Genomic DNA, 18,016 nt, shown 5'->3' on the forward strand with positions numbered 1-18,016 from the left:
TAAGAGTGGATAAGGATATCAGTCCCAGCTCTAATATTATGGCTTCAATATGGATATAGTTTGTAAACCTCAAAATCCTTCTCCAAACGAACCCCTCCAAGGTACCATCTACCCCAATCTTCATACATTCATACAATGATTCCAGGGCATATAAAAAAGCAGCAGTTTCTGTTTATAGATCTTCAAAATACCAGCAGTCTTCTTAGAGAAGGTCGTTACGGCTGACCTAGTAGATCATGCTTTTTCCCTCTTATTTTGCTGCACTAATTCATTTTTTGTTTTGTTTCAGATGTATGATCATACCCAAGGTATCTATAACAAGTTGTAATTTTGATGGGTCCCAACGGCTGTCTATAAGAACCCTATTGCTACGTTTCCGACCTACTGCCATGAATTGTATTTTTTCTAGATTAATTTTTAAGCCATTTAGTTCCGCATTTTTGAATACCGCCTGGGCACAATGGGAGATACCTATAAAGGTATTACCCAAAATGATATGGTGAGATCAGAATACAGATGCAGCATTGCACAGGTGTACGCCATGCGTTTGGCATAGAGTAAGACGAAAGGGGATTCTGGTTAGCAGAAAAACATTTCTGAGCTAGAATTACCTGCATCATATTATTAATAAAAATAATAAAAGCCAGGGCTTCTACACACTTGCCAGATGGCTATTGCTTAAACACAGCTACTGGAGAACAAATGCAAAATAACAAACTACAATGGAAACCTCTTAAATATCTGGGGGTCTATGTTACAGCAGATCCTAAAAGAGTCTTCTTCTAGAAAGATTTCAGATTGACCCCATACCTGGCCAGGTAGGTCACATTACCTCTTTCTATAACTGGACGAATCAATGCCGAAAAAAAGAACTCTGCCTAAATTTACATACTTGCCACAAATTGATTCATCACATCCCACCATGAAAGGATCTAAAAGGTAGAGAAATAATTTAGTAAATTTATTTGGAGGCATAGGCAGCAAGTCTCAAGATGACGATTCTTCAGGTGGATAAGGGAGATGGGAGTAAGGGCGCTGGGTTGGCCCTCCCTGCCTGGTTGTCTTAGTTTGTTGTGGCTTAGTTATGTTGAGCAAAGCAATGGCTGTCTAGTAATAACTAGAGTTGGAAGTCATTCTAATTGTACCTGCTCCACAATTCCAGCCCACAGAAGGCCTTATTTACCCCCTGGATAAACCTTCTGGGCGTTATGAAGAACCATCCACTCCTGGCGAACACATTGAAAAGTTGGCATGTGGCTTTATGTAAATTTTGGATTAAAAAAACATTTGGTCTGCCTTGGTTAACAAAAGTTCACACAACCTTAACCGTAGGAGATAAGAAATACAAGCGTTCCTCCCCCTCCGCACTCCAGGAGGGATGTCCATCTCCGACATATATGCGGAACGATTACATACCTAAACCCTTTGGTGAAATCAGAGACATGCTAGGGTGTCTTAAGTGGGAATGACTGTTTCATAGGGGCATAGCGCATGGTATGGAGTTAGTCACATCAGATAATATACAAGAGAAATCTTGAACTAAATGTGAATCAACTATGCTGCAGGATTTAGAGTTTTTCCTGAGATTATTACATTTTGACAGCCTTCTTAGACCACATTATGTACAGAGGAATGCCGTTTTGCACCTCTCTAGTCGGAAGATATGGGATGGCCGGTTGAACCTAGTGATATCGGAGTAATTTCTAACTTAATCGCATGGGTATTGCTTAACATAAAACATTGGGAAATTCAATCTCAGCTCATTAAATGCAATTATACCAGTCTAAAACGTTTTCTATGGGTCTTGCTCAATCACCCGATTGCAGGAGAGGATGTGGACATATAGGCTTTTTCAGACATATGATGCAAGTGTGCCCTTTGATTGAAGGATATTGGAAAGGGGTGGGCTCTGCAGTGTGGAGGATTGGGGCCTCAGAACCAACCCCTTTCCTGTATTAATTTGGTCAGGCGGGAGAGGGAGGTTGGTCAACCAATTTGTTGTTGGTGGGCCGAAGCTGAAATTGGAGCATGTTATGTTATTTATATTCATGTCATAAAGAACGTCCCTCTATCCAAGCATAGGGGAATACAGTCTCACAACTCTGTACAGAACAAATCCAATTTCTAAAACCTATTGCTAGGCTATGAGCCAAAGTATAAATTACTGCATATAATAATGGGTTAACCGAGGTAAAGGCTTATAATGAACCTTACCTCATTAGTTAGGGGTCGGAAGGTGAATGAAGAATACTACAATGTTATGAACGGTGAGTGACATTTTTAATAATATCCTAAACCGACTGGGGAAATGTTGGAAGTTGAAGATCAGTTATTGACTTGTTGGATAACACTTAGTGACCTCATTACGATGTTGTGTGGATATGTTTGACACCATCTCTTGATTTGCTCATATTACTTTGTTGTGATTCGTTGCTTTTGCCCTAGTGTTTAATAAAAAGTTTGCAAAATATTAAGAAGAAACAAAAAGCCAGCTCCTGAGTGTAACTTGGAGCGTGGATGCATTTCACATTTTGTTCCTTTTCTTTATTATGTTGTTCGCAAAATACACTGCTGTGAGCTCTTCCATTTTTCTCTGAGTTTAAGATAAAACATTTTTTAATGATTAATTAAACTGGGAATACTGGATAGAGATTTTACTCTAGGCAAATCCTGTTCTAAAACCGTGGTTACTTCCAGAGAAACATTTAGGATTAAGCAATATATCATAATAGACAAGTGCAGAACGGTTACTCTCAAACTGCAAAAACCAGAACTAACCCACAATGCTCTCCTCCAATCCCATTTAACCTGACAAGGAACCAAAACCAGTCAAGTAATAAAAGGCAGAATAATGTGAAAAGATATTTTTTTGTTTATTCATCAAAATTTAATGGCAACAGGCAGGTATTAAAATGAGTATGGCAAAGCCTTTCCAAATGGCTTTACACTGAAGCCTTCTCCCAGAAAGTGGCTGTTGCAACAAACTGTAAACAGAATTATAAACAGTCTTTTACAGAAATAACCAGGGAAATACAAATAAACCAAGATAAAGCACCAGTTTCTTAAATAGGTAACAGCTGTGCTTAATATAATTAAAACAATTTAAAACAAATTATAAAATGGAATGGTTGGAGTTTAAAATTAGTCCTGAACTACAAAACATGTCTTCTTACCACAATAAAGTCCCACAAACAGGTTACTTTACCAAAGGGAGGACAAAAAACAATGCACTTTTTAAATCAAAATAACAAATTTGGTCACTTAGCTTTGTGCATAGTTTAAGGCATCAGTAGAAATGCGTTGCGTTTCTCCACCTCCCCTCCCCATGTGGCTTCTCAGTAAATTGTCACATTCTAAAAGAATAAATATATATAAAAAAGTCTCTTTGCCCTTACCCCTCCCCAACTCCCTCACACACAGACACACACACACACACACACACGCAGGCACACCATTTACATACACACTGCAGCAAAGGGGGCATTAGTACCCTTGTTCTCAACACAGTTCCCATACCACCTTATATCAGATTGGCAAATACTGTACCCTGAGCGGATTATGGTGTTGACAAACAGTCTACCTTCTCACGTGTAGTTCGAGCGTACCGTAGTGAAAACAGCATGCAGTGCATTCACTGCAGAATTGCAATAGCAAGAGCATTACCCCTGTCCCATTTACCTTCCCTCCCCACCAAATACAAAAAGATATGTATTATTACCAAAAAAGCTGCATTCCCATACAGCAATGGAGTGAAGCTTGGCTTTGCTCTAAACATTTCTCAGTTCCTAGTGCACAAACAAAACTATGGCAAGTGGGGAGGCTTCTGTGGCATTCATAAAATGGGGGAGTATGGGGAATTTAGCTGCAGACTCATATTTGTTCCTTTTAAATAAAAATAAAAACTAAAGATTAGTGGTTCCTTCACAACCATGCTTCAAGGCAAGTTTAGAATCAATATTTTCAGAGTCAATTTGTAAACAACAATCTTGCCACGCAGCAGAGCAGTGGGCACTTCACATTTTCATTTTTAACATTATAAGAGAGTGGAAGGTATGCTGAACATGTATCACCAGTCTCATTAAATCCCAACAGGCCACTGTTGGAATTAACTATTTCAAGCCTTAGTTCTCAAAAAACATTTTCTTAAAATAGTTCTCAGAATGTGTGGCACATTATGAAGAAACGTCCTGCAAGGTTCCTTCTGAAACAGTCTCTGCTGTGCTTTGCATATTCAAGATTTCACAGAAAAGCCAACTGAGGTATGTGCGTATTGCTCTACTGTTCAGATCTTGTAATTCGAAAAACAGTTTAAATGGGTTATCAAAAGAAAATCTTGAAAATAAATAACGCTGGCACAGTCTCTACGGAAACCTTGGCAATCGGGGTAAGTTTATGTCTCCCCCAAGACAATTCTTTTCCAGTTATCAAAGAAGCCAAAAAATATATATATTCGTATATATATATATAAATCCTGCTTGGTGCAGTTTTGTCAAGCTAATTCCAGGGCCGTTAAATTCTATTTTCCTGAGGTAATAGGTCTTAGTCAGTTTCCTCTTGTGCAGGATCAGTCTCCTCTCCACTGCTAGACTGTTCCAGAAGCAGTCCCTTCCAGCCTGCCTTATTCAGTCCAACGTGACCAAGCATAGTCTGCGATAGCCTGGTGTTTGAAAAGCGAGACCACTCAATAAATAACGGTTCCACTAGGTAGGTTATGAAACCTTCAAAAGAAAACACAACATTAATCAATATTAAAAAATAATGCTTTTTAAAGCAAAAACATGGTCAGTGTACAGTGCAAAGGTATCACGTTTTATACACTTCATAAGCCGTATACAGGCACAAAATATTTTACTACACAATCGGCTGTTCCGTACACATGTATAAACAAATAGCTAATAACATTTCTAGACTTCACCGAATCTTTTCATATGCATTCAAGAGAAAACTTTAAACACGTTTTTTAAAAGAAAACATTTACTGTACACGATAGTGCCAGTCCTTAAAAACCAAACCTAAGGTGGCCACCTTCCAAACCAATAGGCGCTTTAGCATTTGGCTGTCTGTAGAATTTATGTTGCCAATACCTTTGTTACATTACAGATTTATCCCTTTTTGGAAAGTCCCAGTGCTAGTTCGGAATCTCTAAAACTATAGATGTGTGCAAGATGGTGCAAAAAACGACCAGTCCTGCTATAATAAACCCACCATCCTGGCATATGATTTACTGGATACAACTGGTACCACTTGCAGGCTAGACTTTCATGTTCCTAACAAATTAATCCCCCAGTTATTGACAGGACACAGAAAGAGAGTGAAAAAAGTACTTACCTTTGGTAATGTTCTTTCTCATTGAAACAATATTCCTCATATAGAATTCTCATCTTTTGAAAAACAAGGTGCATTTGCATTGTTACTTGATTGCATGGTTGTGTATTAGCAACCTGGGGGCACCATAATATATTTAGACTCAGTGAAAAAGCCTGTTAGTGTTAGGGTGATCAGATTTAACACAACAAAACCCTTCAAATTGCGCACTCGCATTTGAAGGAAGTCCACCCTAACTTGCAGCGTATGACCACAATGATAGCATCACAGAAATTCAAGGCTTTTTTTGTGATACTATAGTCTATTTGGGGCCCACTAGCCACGGCCACTGTACATGTCACACCAAAAGGTTTATTTGGGGCACACTAGTCATGGCTTTCATCAGTTATGTCCTTTTCTTTTCTCGGTGCGCCTTCCTTTGTAGCTATTGGGGGAATCTTGCGAGATTCCAGAAATCTGAAAATATTCAAACTGTCACTGGCATCCCAGACCGCCCCAACTATAGTCTAATGTAATTACATCCTTTTTCCTCCTCCAAATAGCTTTTTGAGCACTTCGGAATACCCTGGTAATCACTCGCATCAAGCAACAAAAAAAACCCCTAAATGGTGGGTTTTTCATTTCTGAAAAGGTTCTCTGCTGCAAAACACCATGGGAGATGCAGCTATATTTTTGGAAGTAGAGTCAACCCTCTCGCAGTCAAATATTTAAAGAATTACTGGCTGGATTAATCCCAGACTGTCGCGCAAATTAAGTCAATGCATCGTGCCCAAGTCCTTTATTATTTGGTCCAAATATGGACAGCGGTTTTTGAACTTCAGCTTTACCAAATTTGGACGTTTTTCTGTAGGAAGATAAATGGGAGTAGGCCAAAAACAGAATTTATTTTGCTTTCTTAATAACTCCATGTCAAACTCTTTGGAAAATGGCATTCAAATCCGTCATGCAAATCAAGAGTTATTAGCAATAGAATTTTTGGATTTCCTCTGACCCTATACCCGTAATATATATGCATACATATATTCAATTAAAAAAAGTTGTTAAAGGGACGTTATGTATAGAAGAGTTAAAAATGGTGCCAGAAGGTGGGAATGGCACAGTTTTAGGTTCAAACTTTCTACATCGGTTGTTAGTCTTAGCAGTGCACGGTTGTGGTGTGAGTTATGATTGCTGGCGAATTTCTGGGGGTTTTCGGTTTTACTTGTAACCATAACATCGCTTTAACATTTTTTTACTGAATTTCATGGGATCTTACCAGTGCACCCTAATTTGCTACAATTTCCTAATATCATATTTACCCTCAATATAGCAGCATTTTAGGCCAATGTAGAAAGTTTTAACCTAAAACTAACACTTCTATTCACTTTTTGTAACTCTTTCCACTGTTTGTGTTCGCCGGCATTCGCGAAAGTCTGACGTCATCGCAGACAATGTCACATCACCACGCACACGGCATGATGACGTGCCCGCGAATAGGTCAGCGCTGAGTGGATGGGTCTGCGCTTCACGAACAGTTCTGGACTGCATTTTCAAGCTCAAATTTACCCTTGTGCAGCTCCTACACCTATTTTTACTCATTATCCATTAACAATCTAGGACACAGCACCTGCTTAGAAGAATATTAGGAACACTCCCGGTATCCTGGATCAGATTCAAACTGGGACTAAGATTATTAAAGGTCCAAGCTGACTGGAAATTATCCTCCCAATATCGGCTGATCAAGAGAACGCAGGAGGGTACGCCCTATGCGGACACTAGAAACCACATGGAAACCAATAGATCAAAGATGCTGACAAATCTGGCGTTGTGGGTGGAAGAGACATTAATCAAAGCAGACTCAGACCTTCATACTTTGAGAACCCATTGAAGGTAAAGAAAGCCTGGGATACAATGGACTGGATTCTCACAATGGAAAACGCACGTTCCAAGATGGATCCAAACTCATTCCTGAAAGGGGAAAAAAAACTGGGAGAACTCAATACTTGGTAAGATTCCCGGACTGTAAAATAAGGAAAGAGTTCCTCAGACTAAGACTGAATATAGCCCAATCTGGAGATGTGCTATCAAGAAGAGGAATGAGGGATTCAATCAAGTTCTGCTGTTCTAAGTGTAATATTCCGGAGAACCAGCTATTAAAGCATCTTCTTATGTAGTGTGGGGTGATTTGGGATCAAAGATCCCGCTTATTCGACAGAGTCAAATTCACAAAGATTTATTCCATGTATGTTTTGGGACCGGCTAATATACGGACAGAACCAGGCTTTCACAATTGCAGTGGTACTGGTGTTGGAGGGCTCCGACCTGGTGTTTTAGAGGGTCAACTTCCCTTTGAAAGGCGAAAATGTTTTAACATAGATCCCATACTCTTGAGCAGGAATTCTATGATTGAATGATTGCCATACTCAGTCGCTCCCAAGGGACTCTTCCTATTTGATATCTACGCTCTCATCTCACCCCTCCGGATAGGCATAGTACCAACTGGGATGGCAGGCTGAGGGGAGTACTGAGAATCATGATCTGTGATTTAGTGTTCTTGTCTAGCTTGATTTGATTTTATATGTGAAGAGAAAAAGAATATTGTGTGTTAATTAAGTTGTTTTTTGTCTTTTAATTGTATATGTAAAAGGTTAAAATTTAACCAAATACATTAATAAAATAAAATGTAAATAAAAAATAATATTAGCAAAACTGCCATTTATCTTCAAAAATGGCATCAGCTTTTGCCATCCCCCCTCCACTGGAGCCAACACCACCAGTTGGAGGGCCCAGATGACAGAAGAAGTGCAATAATTCAGAAACCAATTAAAAATACCCGGAAGAGGAGGTAGAGGAAATGCCTACCTCCAACACCCAGAGAGAATAATGGGTGTGGCAATTCTTTACCACTGTTGGGAATGTACCAAAGGCTAAGGCTACCAAAGCTAAATGCACTGAGAGCAACGCAACCTGGGCAGTACTCCTACGGGACCACCTCCATGCGCCACCAGACTAAATCCAACCACCGGCATGCTCTCAGAAAGGCTGTTGCTTTCTCAGGAAGTAGTAGGCTGTCTTCCTCTACTTCATCTTCCTCAACCAATACAGCGACCACACAGGCTACTCCTGTGGGGCACAACATTCCACCTGCTACCTTGCAAGCCATAAAAGAGGCTGTTGATCCATATCTTTCAGAGACAACAGTACTTCGTAAATACTGCACCATACCACTGTGCAGGGGGGAACAGTTTTGAAGTGCTTTCGAGAGTGTAATCAAGGAACATGAGAAACACTGCTCCCTACCTTATATTCAATGAATGCTCAAGATCGTCCCCTGTTCACCTGCCCCTCCATAGCTGTGCTTGTTGTCCCTTCCCTTACTTCCCCCTACCCACCTTATTTCCTGGTCTCTCCTGCAAAAAATGTAAAAGTAAATAAAAATCACCAAAAGAAAGTTCCTTTAGGAACCACCTTTCACAGTTAAAAATAGAAGTAACAAAAAATAAGCTTATACACTACATCTTTCTTTTTTTTTGTAAATCATTTCATTAAAACTTTCAAACAGAAACAATACAAAAGAAAGTCTAAATACAGAATTAATACAATAACTTTAGAGCAATATCAGTGAATACATTATTCCCACCCCCATTTTAATCCTCCTCCCCTTCTCGTTATTATAAACATTTTTGTTGCAGATGTCTACAGTAGAAGGGAAGTGGAAGGAAATTAAAGAACCAATAGAGGGGTGGACGTGAGAGGGAGGAACAGAAAAAAAAGTCACGAATATAGATCATTGAAAACACCCCATATTGCAACATATTTATCAATTTCTTTCAACCTCCGATACGTTTCTTTCCCCCTACTTGAAAGAATAGAAAGGCCATGTAAGCTGTCATCAACAGATGGTCTAGCATCACCTCTTCCAACATTTCAAAATGTGTTTCTTTGCAACCATCAACCCTCTATATGTCCAAAAGAGTAAATCAGCAGACACCCCAAGATCCATAGGAAACAATCCCAGCAAACACAGTAACAGAGTACGAGGGAGTGAAAAATCCTGCACAAGGTCTCTCCGCTGAATGACAACTTCCCAAAAACAAGTAATCTTCAGGCATGACCAAAACATATTCAAACCCGATGCAATACCTGATTTACAATTCCAGCAAATATCTTTCATCAGTTTACAGCGTTTCATACTCGAAGGAGACCAATAAATACAATGTATGACCCGCTGTTCAGTAAATCTCATATCCATGTCTGTTTTATACCCACAAGGGCCTGCGCAAATGCGATTCCACTCACCATCCGAGAGGACTAAATCTAGATCAGAACTCCCCATCTCCCTACCACATTCAGATGCCACATTAACATCCTTTGGTGAAGGATCGTATACATGGTAGAAGCCGAAAGAGGGTCACGCCTAGACAAATGCAAAATAGGGGGGACACTATGCATAGAGGTGTTCAATGGCGCAAATAGTAATGATAAAATCTCACAAAGTACACAATAACAGCGTACTTCTGACATTCGTAGTTTATATTTAAATTTCAAGAACTCAAAACTAAGCATAGAAGCTCCATCTAAAATGTGCCCAACTTTCCAGATACCCAAAGACTGCCAGGAGGGTCACGATATTGGACGATTATTACATTGAATCACTGAGTTCCCCCAGATAGAAGAATCCAAGCTCAGAAGGTATTTTACCGCTGAGGTCTCACAAAATGTTTTCCAATCTTTCAGGACATACCTAACAAATTGAAGGGTCTTATTAGTAGCTGATTTCGTGTTCATACTAAGCAGGCAATCCAGAGGATTTTTCTATGCTGACCCAATTTGGGAAAGTAGCAGCATCATCCCTCAACCAAAAGTGTAATGTGTGAAGGGTGAAGGCTCTGTGGTATGAAGCAATATTTGGAAAGCTGAATCCTCCTAAGCGCACCGGCTTCATAAGTACATCTCTAGAGATCCTGGATCTGCCTCTCTCTCCCCACAGAAAGCCCCGAATAAAACGTTATCAATGTCGCAAATTAAGTTTCCTGTTAAAGGAAGTGGGAGCATACAAAAAATATAAAGCATCTTTGGAAGCAGAGTCATCTTAATGACATTGATTTTGCCCCATGACGTCATATTCAGCCTACTCCATTTCAAACACAATATAGCTATTTCTGCAAGTTTCACACGGATACTATAAGCCAACAGAGTATTTACTTGACTACAGATATGTATACCCATATATTTAAATCCATTTTCTGCCCATACATCCTGTTCAACACCGAGGAGATTTCTAGGACACGCAGGTGATATAGGGAAAATCAGTGTCTTGGAAACATTAATTTTGTAATTGCGCACACAGCCAAATGCCTGCAGAGTTGAAACAAAACTCCTTGAACAATGGTTCAGGATCAGAAAGTAAAACTAGAAGGTCATCTGCATACAGTAGGACCTCGGATATGCAGTCACCCAACGAGGCACCTTTAATAACATTATTTCCTCTAATAGAAATAGCCAAGGGCTCAATGAAAAGATTTTTAAAAAAGGAGGTGATAATGGACAACCCTGCCGAGATCCACGATAAATAGGAACAAACTCAGATAAGCAACCATTCACCAAGACCCTTGCCTCAGCATTTCTATATAATGCATTACAAAGTTTTAATATACATGATCCACAATTGACTTATCAGTACTTGCCGAAGGAAAGTCCAATTTACCCTACTGAAAGCCTTTTGTGCGTCAATACTAACTGCAGCGTAAGGGTCAGCTGAATCACCCTTTAAATGCACAACATCTAAAAAGCTCTCTTAAATTATCCAAAACTAATTCTGTCAAAAATAAATCCAGTCTGGTTATGGTGATTCGGGTTCAGCAACAATGGGTTAATTCATACTGCAAAAGTCTTCACCAGAAGTTTGTCGTCAGCATTTAGCAGATATATGGGTCTATAATTTCCACAGTTCAAATGATCTTTCCCAGGATTAGGGATCTCAGAGATCACTGCAGTTTTCATGGAATCAAAATCCAAATACCTATGTAGCCAAGAGCACTCCTATTAGGTTAGGAGTGGAATCTAAAAAATAATTATCGGGGTGCCGGGGAGAAAAACAACCTTGACACTGGGTTGTATTAAACAATGTAAAACCAACAGATGTCCACACACTTGTGGAACTCTCCCGTCCCCTGCACTCCCTTTCAATTGTAGATACAATCAATGCTTATTTGTCTTGTATAATAACTGTTGAAAATAAAGTCTTTGGAAACTAATTATATAAAAAAATGATCGACTTGATTTTTTACTTTGCATCACATGCTACTGAATTTCACAACAATACATCAGGTTATTAGCTTTTGTATTAGTACAATACGTTTTACACAATATGAAAAAGGTCACTTTCACAATAAGTTGAATCACACTTAAGTTTATCTCAATGTTCCTCGTGGGTAAACAATATACTCATCACCATTTCCTCACATATGTATAGAAATATATAAATCATATGTTATCCTGGAAAAAGTCAATGTATAATACTCAACGCGTTTCGGGGCTTTGTTATCGCTCCTTCAAGAGTTGTTCACCCTCTTTATCTTTTTTCTCATCCACCTACAATATATAATATAATAATCAAATATTGTCCTTTGGATTGTTAATTTCTGTCATGTTATCTTAAACCATTGTTTCTATAATATTCACCTGGATGTCCAATACTTTTCTCTGTTAAGGATGTCTAGCCTAGTGTAGGTTATATATTGGCCACCATGTACTCCCGTCTCTTCCTGCAGCCGCTGAAAGTCCACTGCCTCCCCTTCCTGCCATATGTCCCCGAGGGTGGCTAGGCCTACCTGTTCCCAGTACCTGCGGACCGATTCAAGTAGTTGAGAGTCGCTCCCGCACAGCGCCACCAAAGGGGCCTGCTGGGAGTATGGTTCCAAGTCCCCCCCAATCTTCCATGTCCTGTGCCAGATCTCCCAGCCTAACCTCAGTAGCCGCCCCTTGCCCACCAGTTTATCTCTGCCCAACCACACCACTTCCATCAGAAAGTATGGGGCTGTATCTTCACGCAGGAGCCTGGCTTCCGCCGAGTCTTCAGTCGAGAGCCACCTGGCCGCGTACTGCAGCTGCCCCGCCAGATAATAGAGTTCGAAGTTAGGCAGGCCTATCCCCCCCCCTGTCACACGGGTTCTGGAGCTTCCACAGAGCCACCCTATTCCTAGAGCTGCCCCACACAAAACCCCTACACACGCTGTGAAGTTTCGTGAATAGGCTCCTGGGTATCAGAAACGGGACGTTTATAAAGAAGTGCAAGAGTCTAGGCAGGACCACCATCTTGAGCAAGGCCGCCCTCCCCATCATGGTCAGGGCAATCTGGACCAAAATACCATACTGTTCTTAATCCCCTCTATAGCCTTTTCCGTGTTGTGCTTGTGTTCTGTCTCGATCTTGTGGTAAATGTTTATTCCCAAATACCTAAATGTTACGGGCTGCCATGGTATTGGCAGAACAGGCAGCCTCTGCACCGGGACATTCCTATATCTACCCAAAGGGAACAGGCTGGACTTTCCAGGGTTCACCGATATCCCCGAGAGAATGGCGTACCGTTCTATCACCTCTAGGAAGTACTGTAGGTTTTCTTCTGGGTAGCGCAAATAAAGGAGCATATCGTCCGCATATAATGATATCAGATGCTCTCCACTGGCCGTGTTTATGCCCACCTCCCCATATTGTTGTCGCAGGCATATTGCCAGCGGCTCCAATGCCAGTATATATAGCATAGGTGACCAGGGACATCCCTGTCTGGTCCCCCTGCCCAGTTGCCAAGAATCTGAGACCGTGAACCCTGTCTTGACCCTCGCCATCGGGGTGCTGTAAAACAACTGGACCCATCTGAGGTATCCAGGTCCCACTCCGTACCCCTTCAGGACCGCTTTCAGCCAGGGCCATCGTACCGAGTCGAAGGCTTTGACCGCGTCTAGCGACACTATAGCCAGCTCGCCCGTGTTTCCTCAGTTTGGTCTATGACATGGTGTAGCCTCCTGTGGTTATCGGTGATGTTCCTACTCGAAACATATCCCGTCTGATCTGGATGTATCAATTTCTTAATCACCCTCTTCAGTCTATTAGCCAGCACCGCCGTGAGTATTTTGCTGTCCTGGTTGAGCATGGACAACGGTCTGTAAGACCCGCGCTCCACGGCCGGCTTGCCTGGTTTCAGGAGTGGGATGATTACAGCCTCACGGAGGGACAACGGGAGTTCTCCCTTTTCATAGGCCTCGTTGAAAGTGGCAAGCAGTGGCTGGAGCAACTCTTGCTGGTATGTTTTGTAGAACTCGCTGGGCAGCCCATCCGAACCCGGTGCCTTGCAAGTGGGCAAGTTCCGAATCACTACCTCCAGCTCATCCGAGTTGACGGGTGCGTCCAACTCAGAACGTTCTAGATCATGTCCCCCAATGTGTCCAGTATGTCTTGACCCATATTCTCCCCAGTGTCCTCATACAAGTGTCTGTAAAACTTAAGGAATTCCTCATTTACCTCTTTCTGGCTGTTGCATATGCTACCTCCTTCGCCCTGAATCTCACTAATCATCGAGCGGGGGGTCTCACTCTTGTACAGCCAAGCCAGCAATCTGCCCGGCTTGTCGCCCCCTGCGTGTATCCTCTCCGTATATTTCCTGTAGCTAAGTCTGCACAGTCTGTCCCAGAGTGCGCTGCAGGACAACTGTAGCTCCTCTACTCTGGTTCATGAGCAGTGCTCACGCAACGCGTGAGCTCCTCTAGCTCCCTTTCCGCCTCCCGGAGCTCTCTTTCGACCCCCCCCTGTAGCCCCTCAACTTGGGAAATAGCAACCCCCCGCACCACTACCTTAAACGCTTCCCACAATGTGCCCACAGATCTTAGGCTTCCCGTATTTGTATCAAAATATTCTTCAATGGCATCCCTCAGGCCCTCCCGAAACCCCGTATCCTGCAGAGCCTCGGTCCTAAGTCTCCATGTAGGAATCTGCGGTCGTGGGGGCTGGTGTCTCCAGTCTACCACCAAGGGTGAGGGGTCTGACAACACTCGGGCTTTGTATTCCGCTCCTTCTATTTCTCTCACTATCCCGGCTGTTACAAACATGTAGTCTAACCTTGTGTACAAATCATGTGGCGCTGTGTAGTGTGAGTACTGTCTATCCGTGGGGTGCAGCCTTCTCCACGCATCCTCTAGGCCTAGGTCTTTCAGTAAGGTACTCAGCGCTTTAGTCGCCGGTGCCGTTTTTCCTGCCCTGTCCTTGGACCTATCCATTCTGGGGTCTACGGTACAGTTAAAGTCCCCCTCCACACTACCAAGCCGCCCGCCAGGGGGCCAAGTTTACCATAGAGGGCCCTAAAGTAAGCCGCTGTATCGTTATTGGGGGTGTACAAATTTATGATGTGTACTTCTCTGTTTTCCAAGAGACCTGTTACCACCACCATTCTATCCTCCGGGTCCACCGTAGAATTAAGCACTCGGAACGGCACATGGGGCGCAACCCAGGTGACAACCCCTCTGGCATACGCCGAGTACGTCGCCCCCACAACAGTGCCCTTCCATTTCCTCCCCACACCTCCAGCCTTTCCCTAGTGAGGTGGGTCTCTTGCAGCAGGGCTATGTCTACGCGCATCCTCTTTAAATACAACATCACTTTGTTACGTTTAAGGTAGCTGTTGAGGCCCCGTACATTCCAGGTCACAATTCTAAGATTACCCAATTCCATCTGGTCGGTCTATCTCCATCCCATCCCTCCCCATAATGTTCTCCATGTAGGGTCGTTTCCTGGCTCTTTCCCTACTGTTGACAAACTGTGCCTCCCTCCCCCTTCCCCAACCTCACACCACTGCACACAACTCCCCCCCTCCCTGCCAACCCCCAACAATAGCCCAGCTCCATCCCTGGATCTCAGGCCTACCCACGTCTGGACCCGTCTCGTGACCAAGAACAAGGACCCCGCGGGGTGTCACCAATCTAACAGTGACTTAACTAAATATACTACTATCGGGTGCAGAAGTTGCTCCCCAGGAGCTCCCAGTCATCTATTTAGGAGAAGTGAATTCAACGGGACCCGCCGGCAGATGCCGTGACTTCCCCCACACAAGCACAATATCAAACTATATTCCAGTCCCAATGTCATAGCTATGGCATCACGGGTGCCTCTGCAACGTGCTACTTATCTCCATCCGCTTCTGTCTGGGCATCCGATTCCTAAGGTCGACCTTGCATATACAACCATTCCATCGCTTCGCTCGGCGTCTCAAAGAAGAGGGATCTGTTCTTATGAAACACCTTTAACATGGCGGGGTAAAGCAACATGTAGCGGTGGCCTGTTTCTCTGAGCCTCCTCTTCACCGTACCAAAGTTCATTCAACTCCGTTTTACGAGCAGCGTGTAATCCGGATACGCTGTTATATTCGCGGACCCCCTTTCTATCGTGCCCCCTTTCCGAAAAAATTCAAATATCTTCTTGCGTTCACGATAGTTCAAGATCTTTGCAATCAGCGGCCGCGGGGGGGCTCCTGGGGCCGGTCTCCTGGTCAGGGCCCTGTGTGCCCTTTCGACCGCGAACTCTTGGGTCAGCTCTCCGCCTGTAATCTCCTGCAAAAGCATGGTTTCAACGAAATCCGTGGGGTTCGATCCTTCCATTCCCTCCGGTACCCCCACTATGCGAATGTTATTGCGCCTGGCGCGCCGCTCCGCCTGCTCTGCTCGGTCCTCCAAATTGCCCACTCGTTGCACGAGGGCATGAAGTTCCTTGGCGCGTGTATTGCACGCCTCCACGGTCGGGGCCAACTCCTTCTCCAGTTCCCCTGTGCGCTCCGCGATCGTTCGCACATCCTGGTGCAACAGGTTCACTTCTTCTCGGACCGCTCCTATCTTGAGGTTTAGGCCCTCTTGCAACTCTTTCATGGCCAGGCCCAGCTTCGTCTCCCAGGCCACCTTCAGGTCGGCAATTGCTGCCAGCACCTCCTGGATAGTGCCCGGTGGGTCAGTCGCCGCTGCGGGGGTTTCTTTGCTCTTGCCCCCTTCCGCACCCGAGGGAGACCTAGCATAGGTCTCCATCGTGGGCTGTTTGATCCGGGGTACACCACCTTGGAGGACATCCTGTTGCGTCGGTTGGGCCCAGCTGTATCCTCGTGGGTTCACTCTGCTAGCCCACCACGATCCATGGCCTCTGCAGTGGGGGCTCGCCCTTATGTTCTTGGTTTCAGCCCGAGGCGCATACGGCCCGTCTATCTGGTTGGGCCCGCCCACGTTACGACCAACCTTGTCTTCTTCAACTCGTCGGTCCTTTTATGGCCCTTTGTCCTCAGGCAGCCATCTTGGGTGCTCCCCTTCCTTTGCGCGACCGCCACCTTCTTCGGGGTCTAGTTCCGTGAATATGCAGTCTCGCCGTTGGGGAGGGCACGCACCGTGTGCCCCCTACTTTCATACGCCTTTAGATGCACCGTGGGCTCAAAAGTCCGCCAAAAACCGTCACTTCTCCTCAGGATCAGGATCGGATCTTCAGGAGTTCCTCCAAGGAACGTCCTCTCACGTAGCCATCAAGCCACGCCCCCCAACATTGAGATAAACTTAAGTGTGATTCAACTTATTGTGAAAGTGAAATTTTTCATATTGTGTAAAACTTTGATATTGTACTAATACAAAAGCTAATAACTTAATGTATTGTTGTGAAATTCAGTGGCATGTGATTCAAAGTAAAAAATCAAATCGATCACTTTTTGATATAATTGGTTTCCAAAGACTTTATTTTTAACAGTTATTATACAAGACAAATAAGCATTGATTGTATCTACAATTGAAAGGGTGTGCAGGGGACGGGAGAGTTCCACAAGTGTGTGGAATCTGTTGGTTTTATGTTTTCATGGAATCAGCCATCTGTTCAGAATAAATAATCTCTGTAAAAAGATAATAAATGGTTTAAGGGAAGCACTCAAAGCAGCATAGAATTCAATGCATTATTATTGGCATCCATCCGGCCCAGGAGATTTGCTAGGAGACATCAACCCCATACAATCGATAATTTTCTGTGCTGAAATGTCTCCATCCAAAAGTAGTCTATCACTATCATTTAATTCCGGGATACAAATAAATTCTAGAAAGTCAGCCACTTCAACTTCATCTACAAATCCTTCTTCAGAATACGATGCATAAAACTTTCTAAATGCACCAGAAATGTCTTATTTTTTCCTCAAGTGTGCAATCTTCTTCTGAAATAAAAAGCACTTGTTTCCCCTTCTCTCTTACGTGCATTCTGTCAGCCAATAATGTCCCAGATCTTTCCCCATGCTCCCAAGACGCTTGCTTTATATAAAGGAAATCCTCTCTGTGCCTTAAAGTGTATCATTTGATCTAAAGAACATTTTGCATTCATCATGGCTCAGAAAGAACTAACTGATGGATTGGCTGTATGTTCAGCTATACTTTGCTTATAATCCAATTCTAATTGTTTATAATCTGCTTTGTTAACTTTCTCTTTGTACAAGGCCTAGCTGATTATCTTACCACGTAATAAGGCTTTGAATGCATCCTAAATAGTCAATCTGTCAACTGATTCAGCATTTTCCTCAAAGAAAAACGAGCTCTCTGTTCCAATTTGTTTAACGAAATCCCTATCCAATAGTAATCGAGTATTAAATCTCCATAGTCGATCAGCATTCCCAACTCCTTCCGAATGATCTATTTTATTTATTTATTTATTTATTTGC

At 43.0% G+C, this 18,016-nt stretch overlaps 1 protein-coding gene across 2 annotated transcripts in view; it reads right to left on the reverse strand.

Moving 5' to 3' along the window:
• Positions 1-2,849: 2,849 nt before the first annotated feature.
• PDE7A (phosphodiesterase 7A) overlaps positions 2,850-18,016 on the reverse strand; it is a 1,871,135-nt gene continuing 1,855,968 nt past the window's right edge. For both annotated transcript variants that reach the window (XM_069621123.1, XM_069621122.1), the window contains one exon: positions 2,850-4,718. In XM_069621123.1, coding sequence (XP_069477224.1) covers positions 4,540-4,718 — 179 coding nt within the window. In that variant the 3' untranslated portion in view covers positions 2,850-4,539. The remainder of the gene's footprint in view (positions 4,719-18,016) is intronic.

Source organism: Ambystoma mexicanum, chromosome 5q (genome assembly GCF_040938575.1).
Source record: "Ambystoma mexicanum isolate Mex_15411 chromosome 5q, UKY_AmexF1_1, whole genome shotgun sequence".
Lineage (NCBI taxonomy): Eukaryota > Metazoa > Chordata > Amphibia > Caudata > Ambystomatidae > Ambystoma > Ambystoma mexicanum.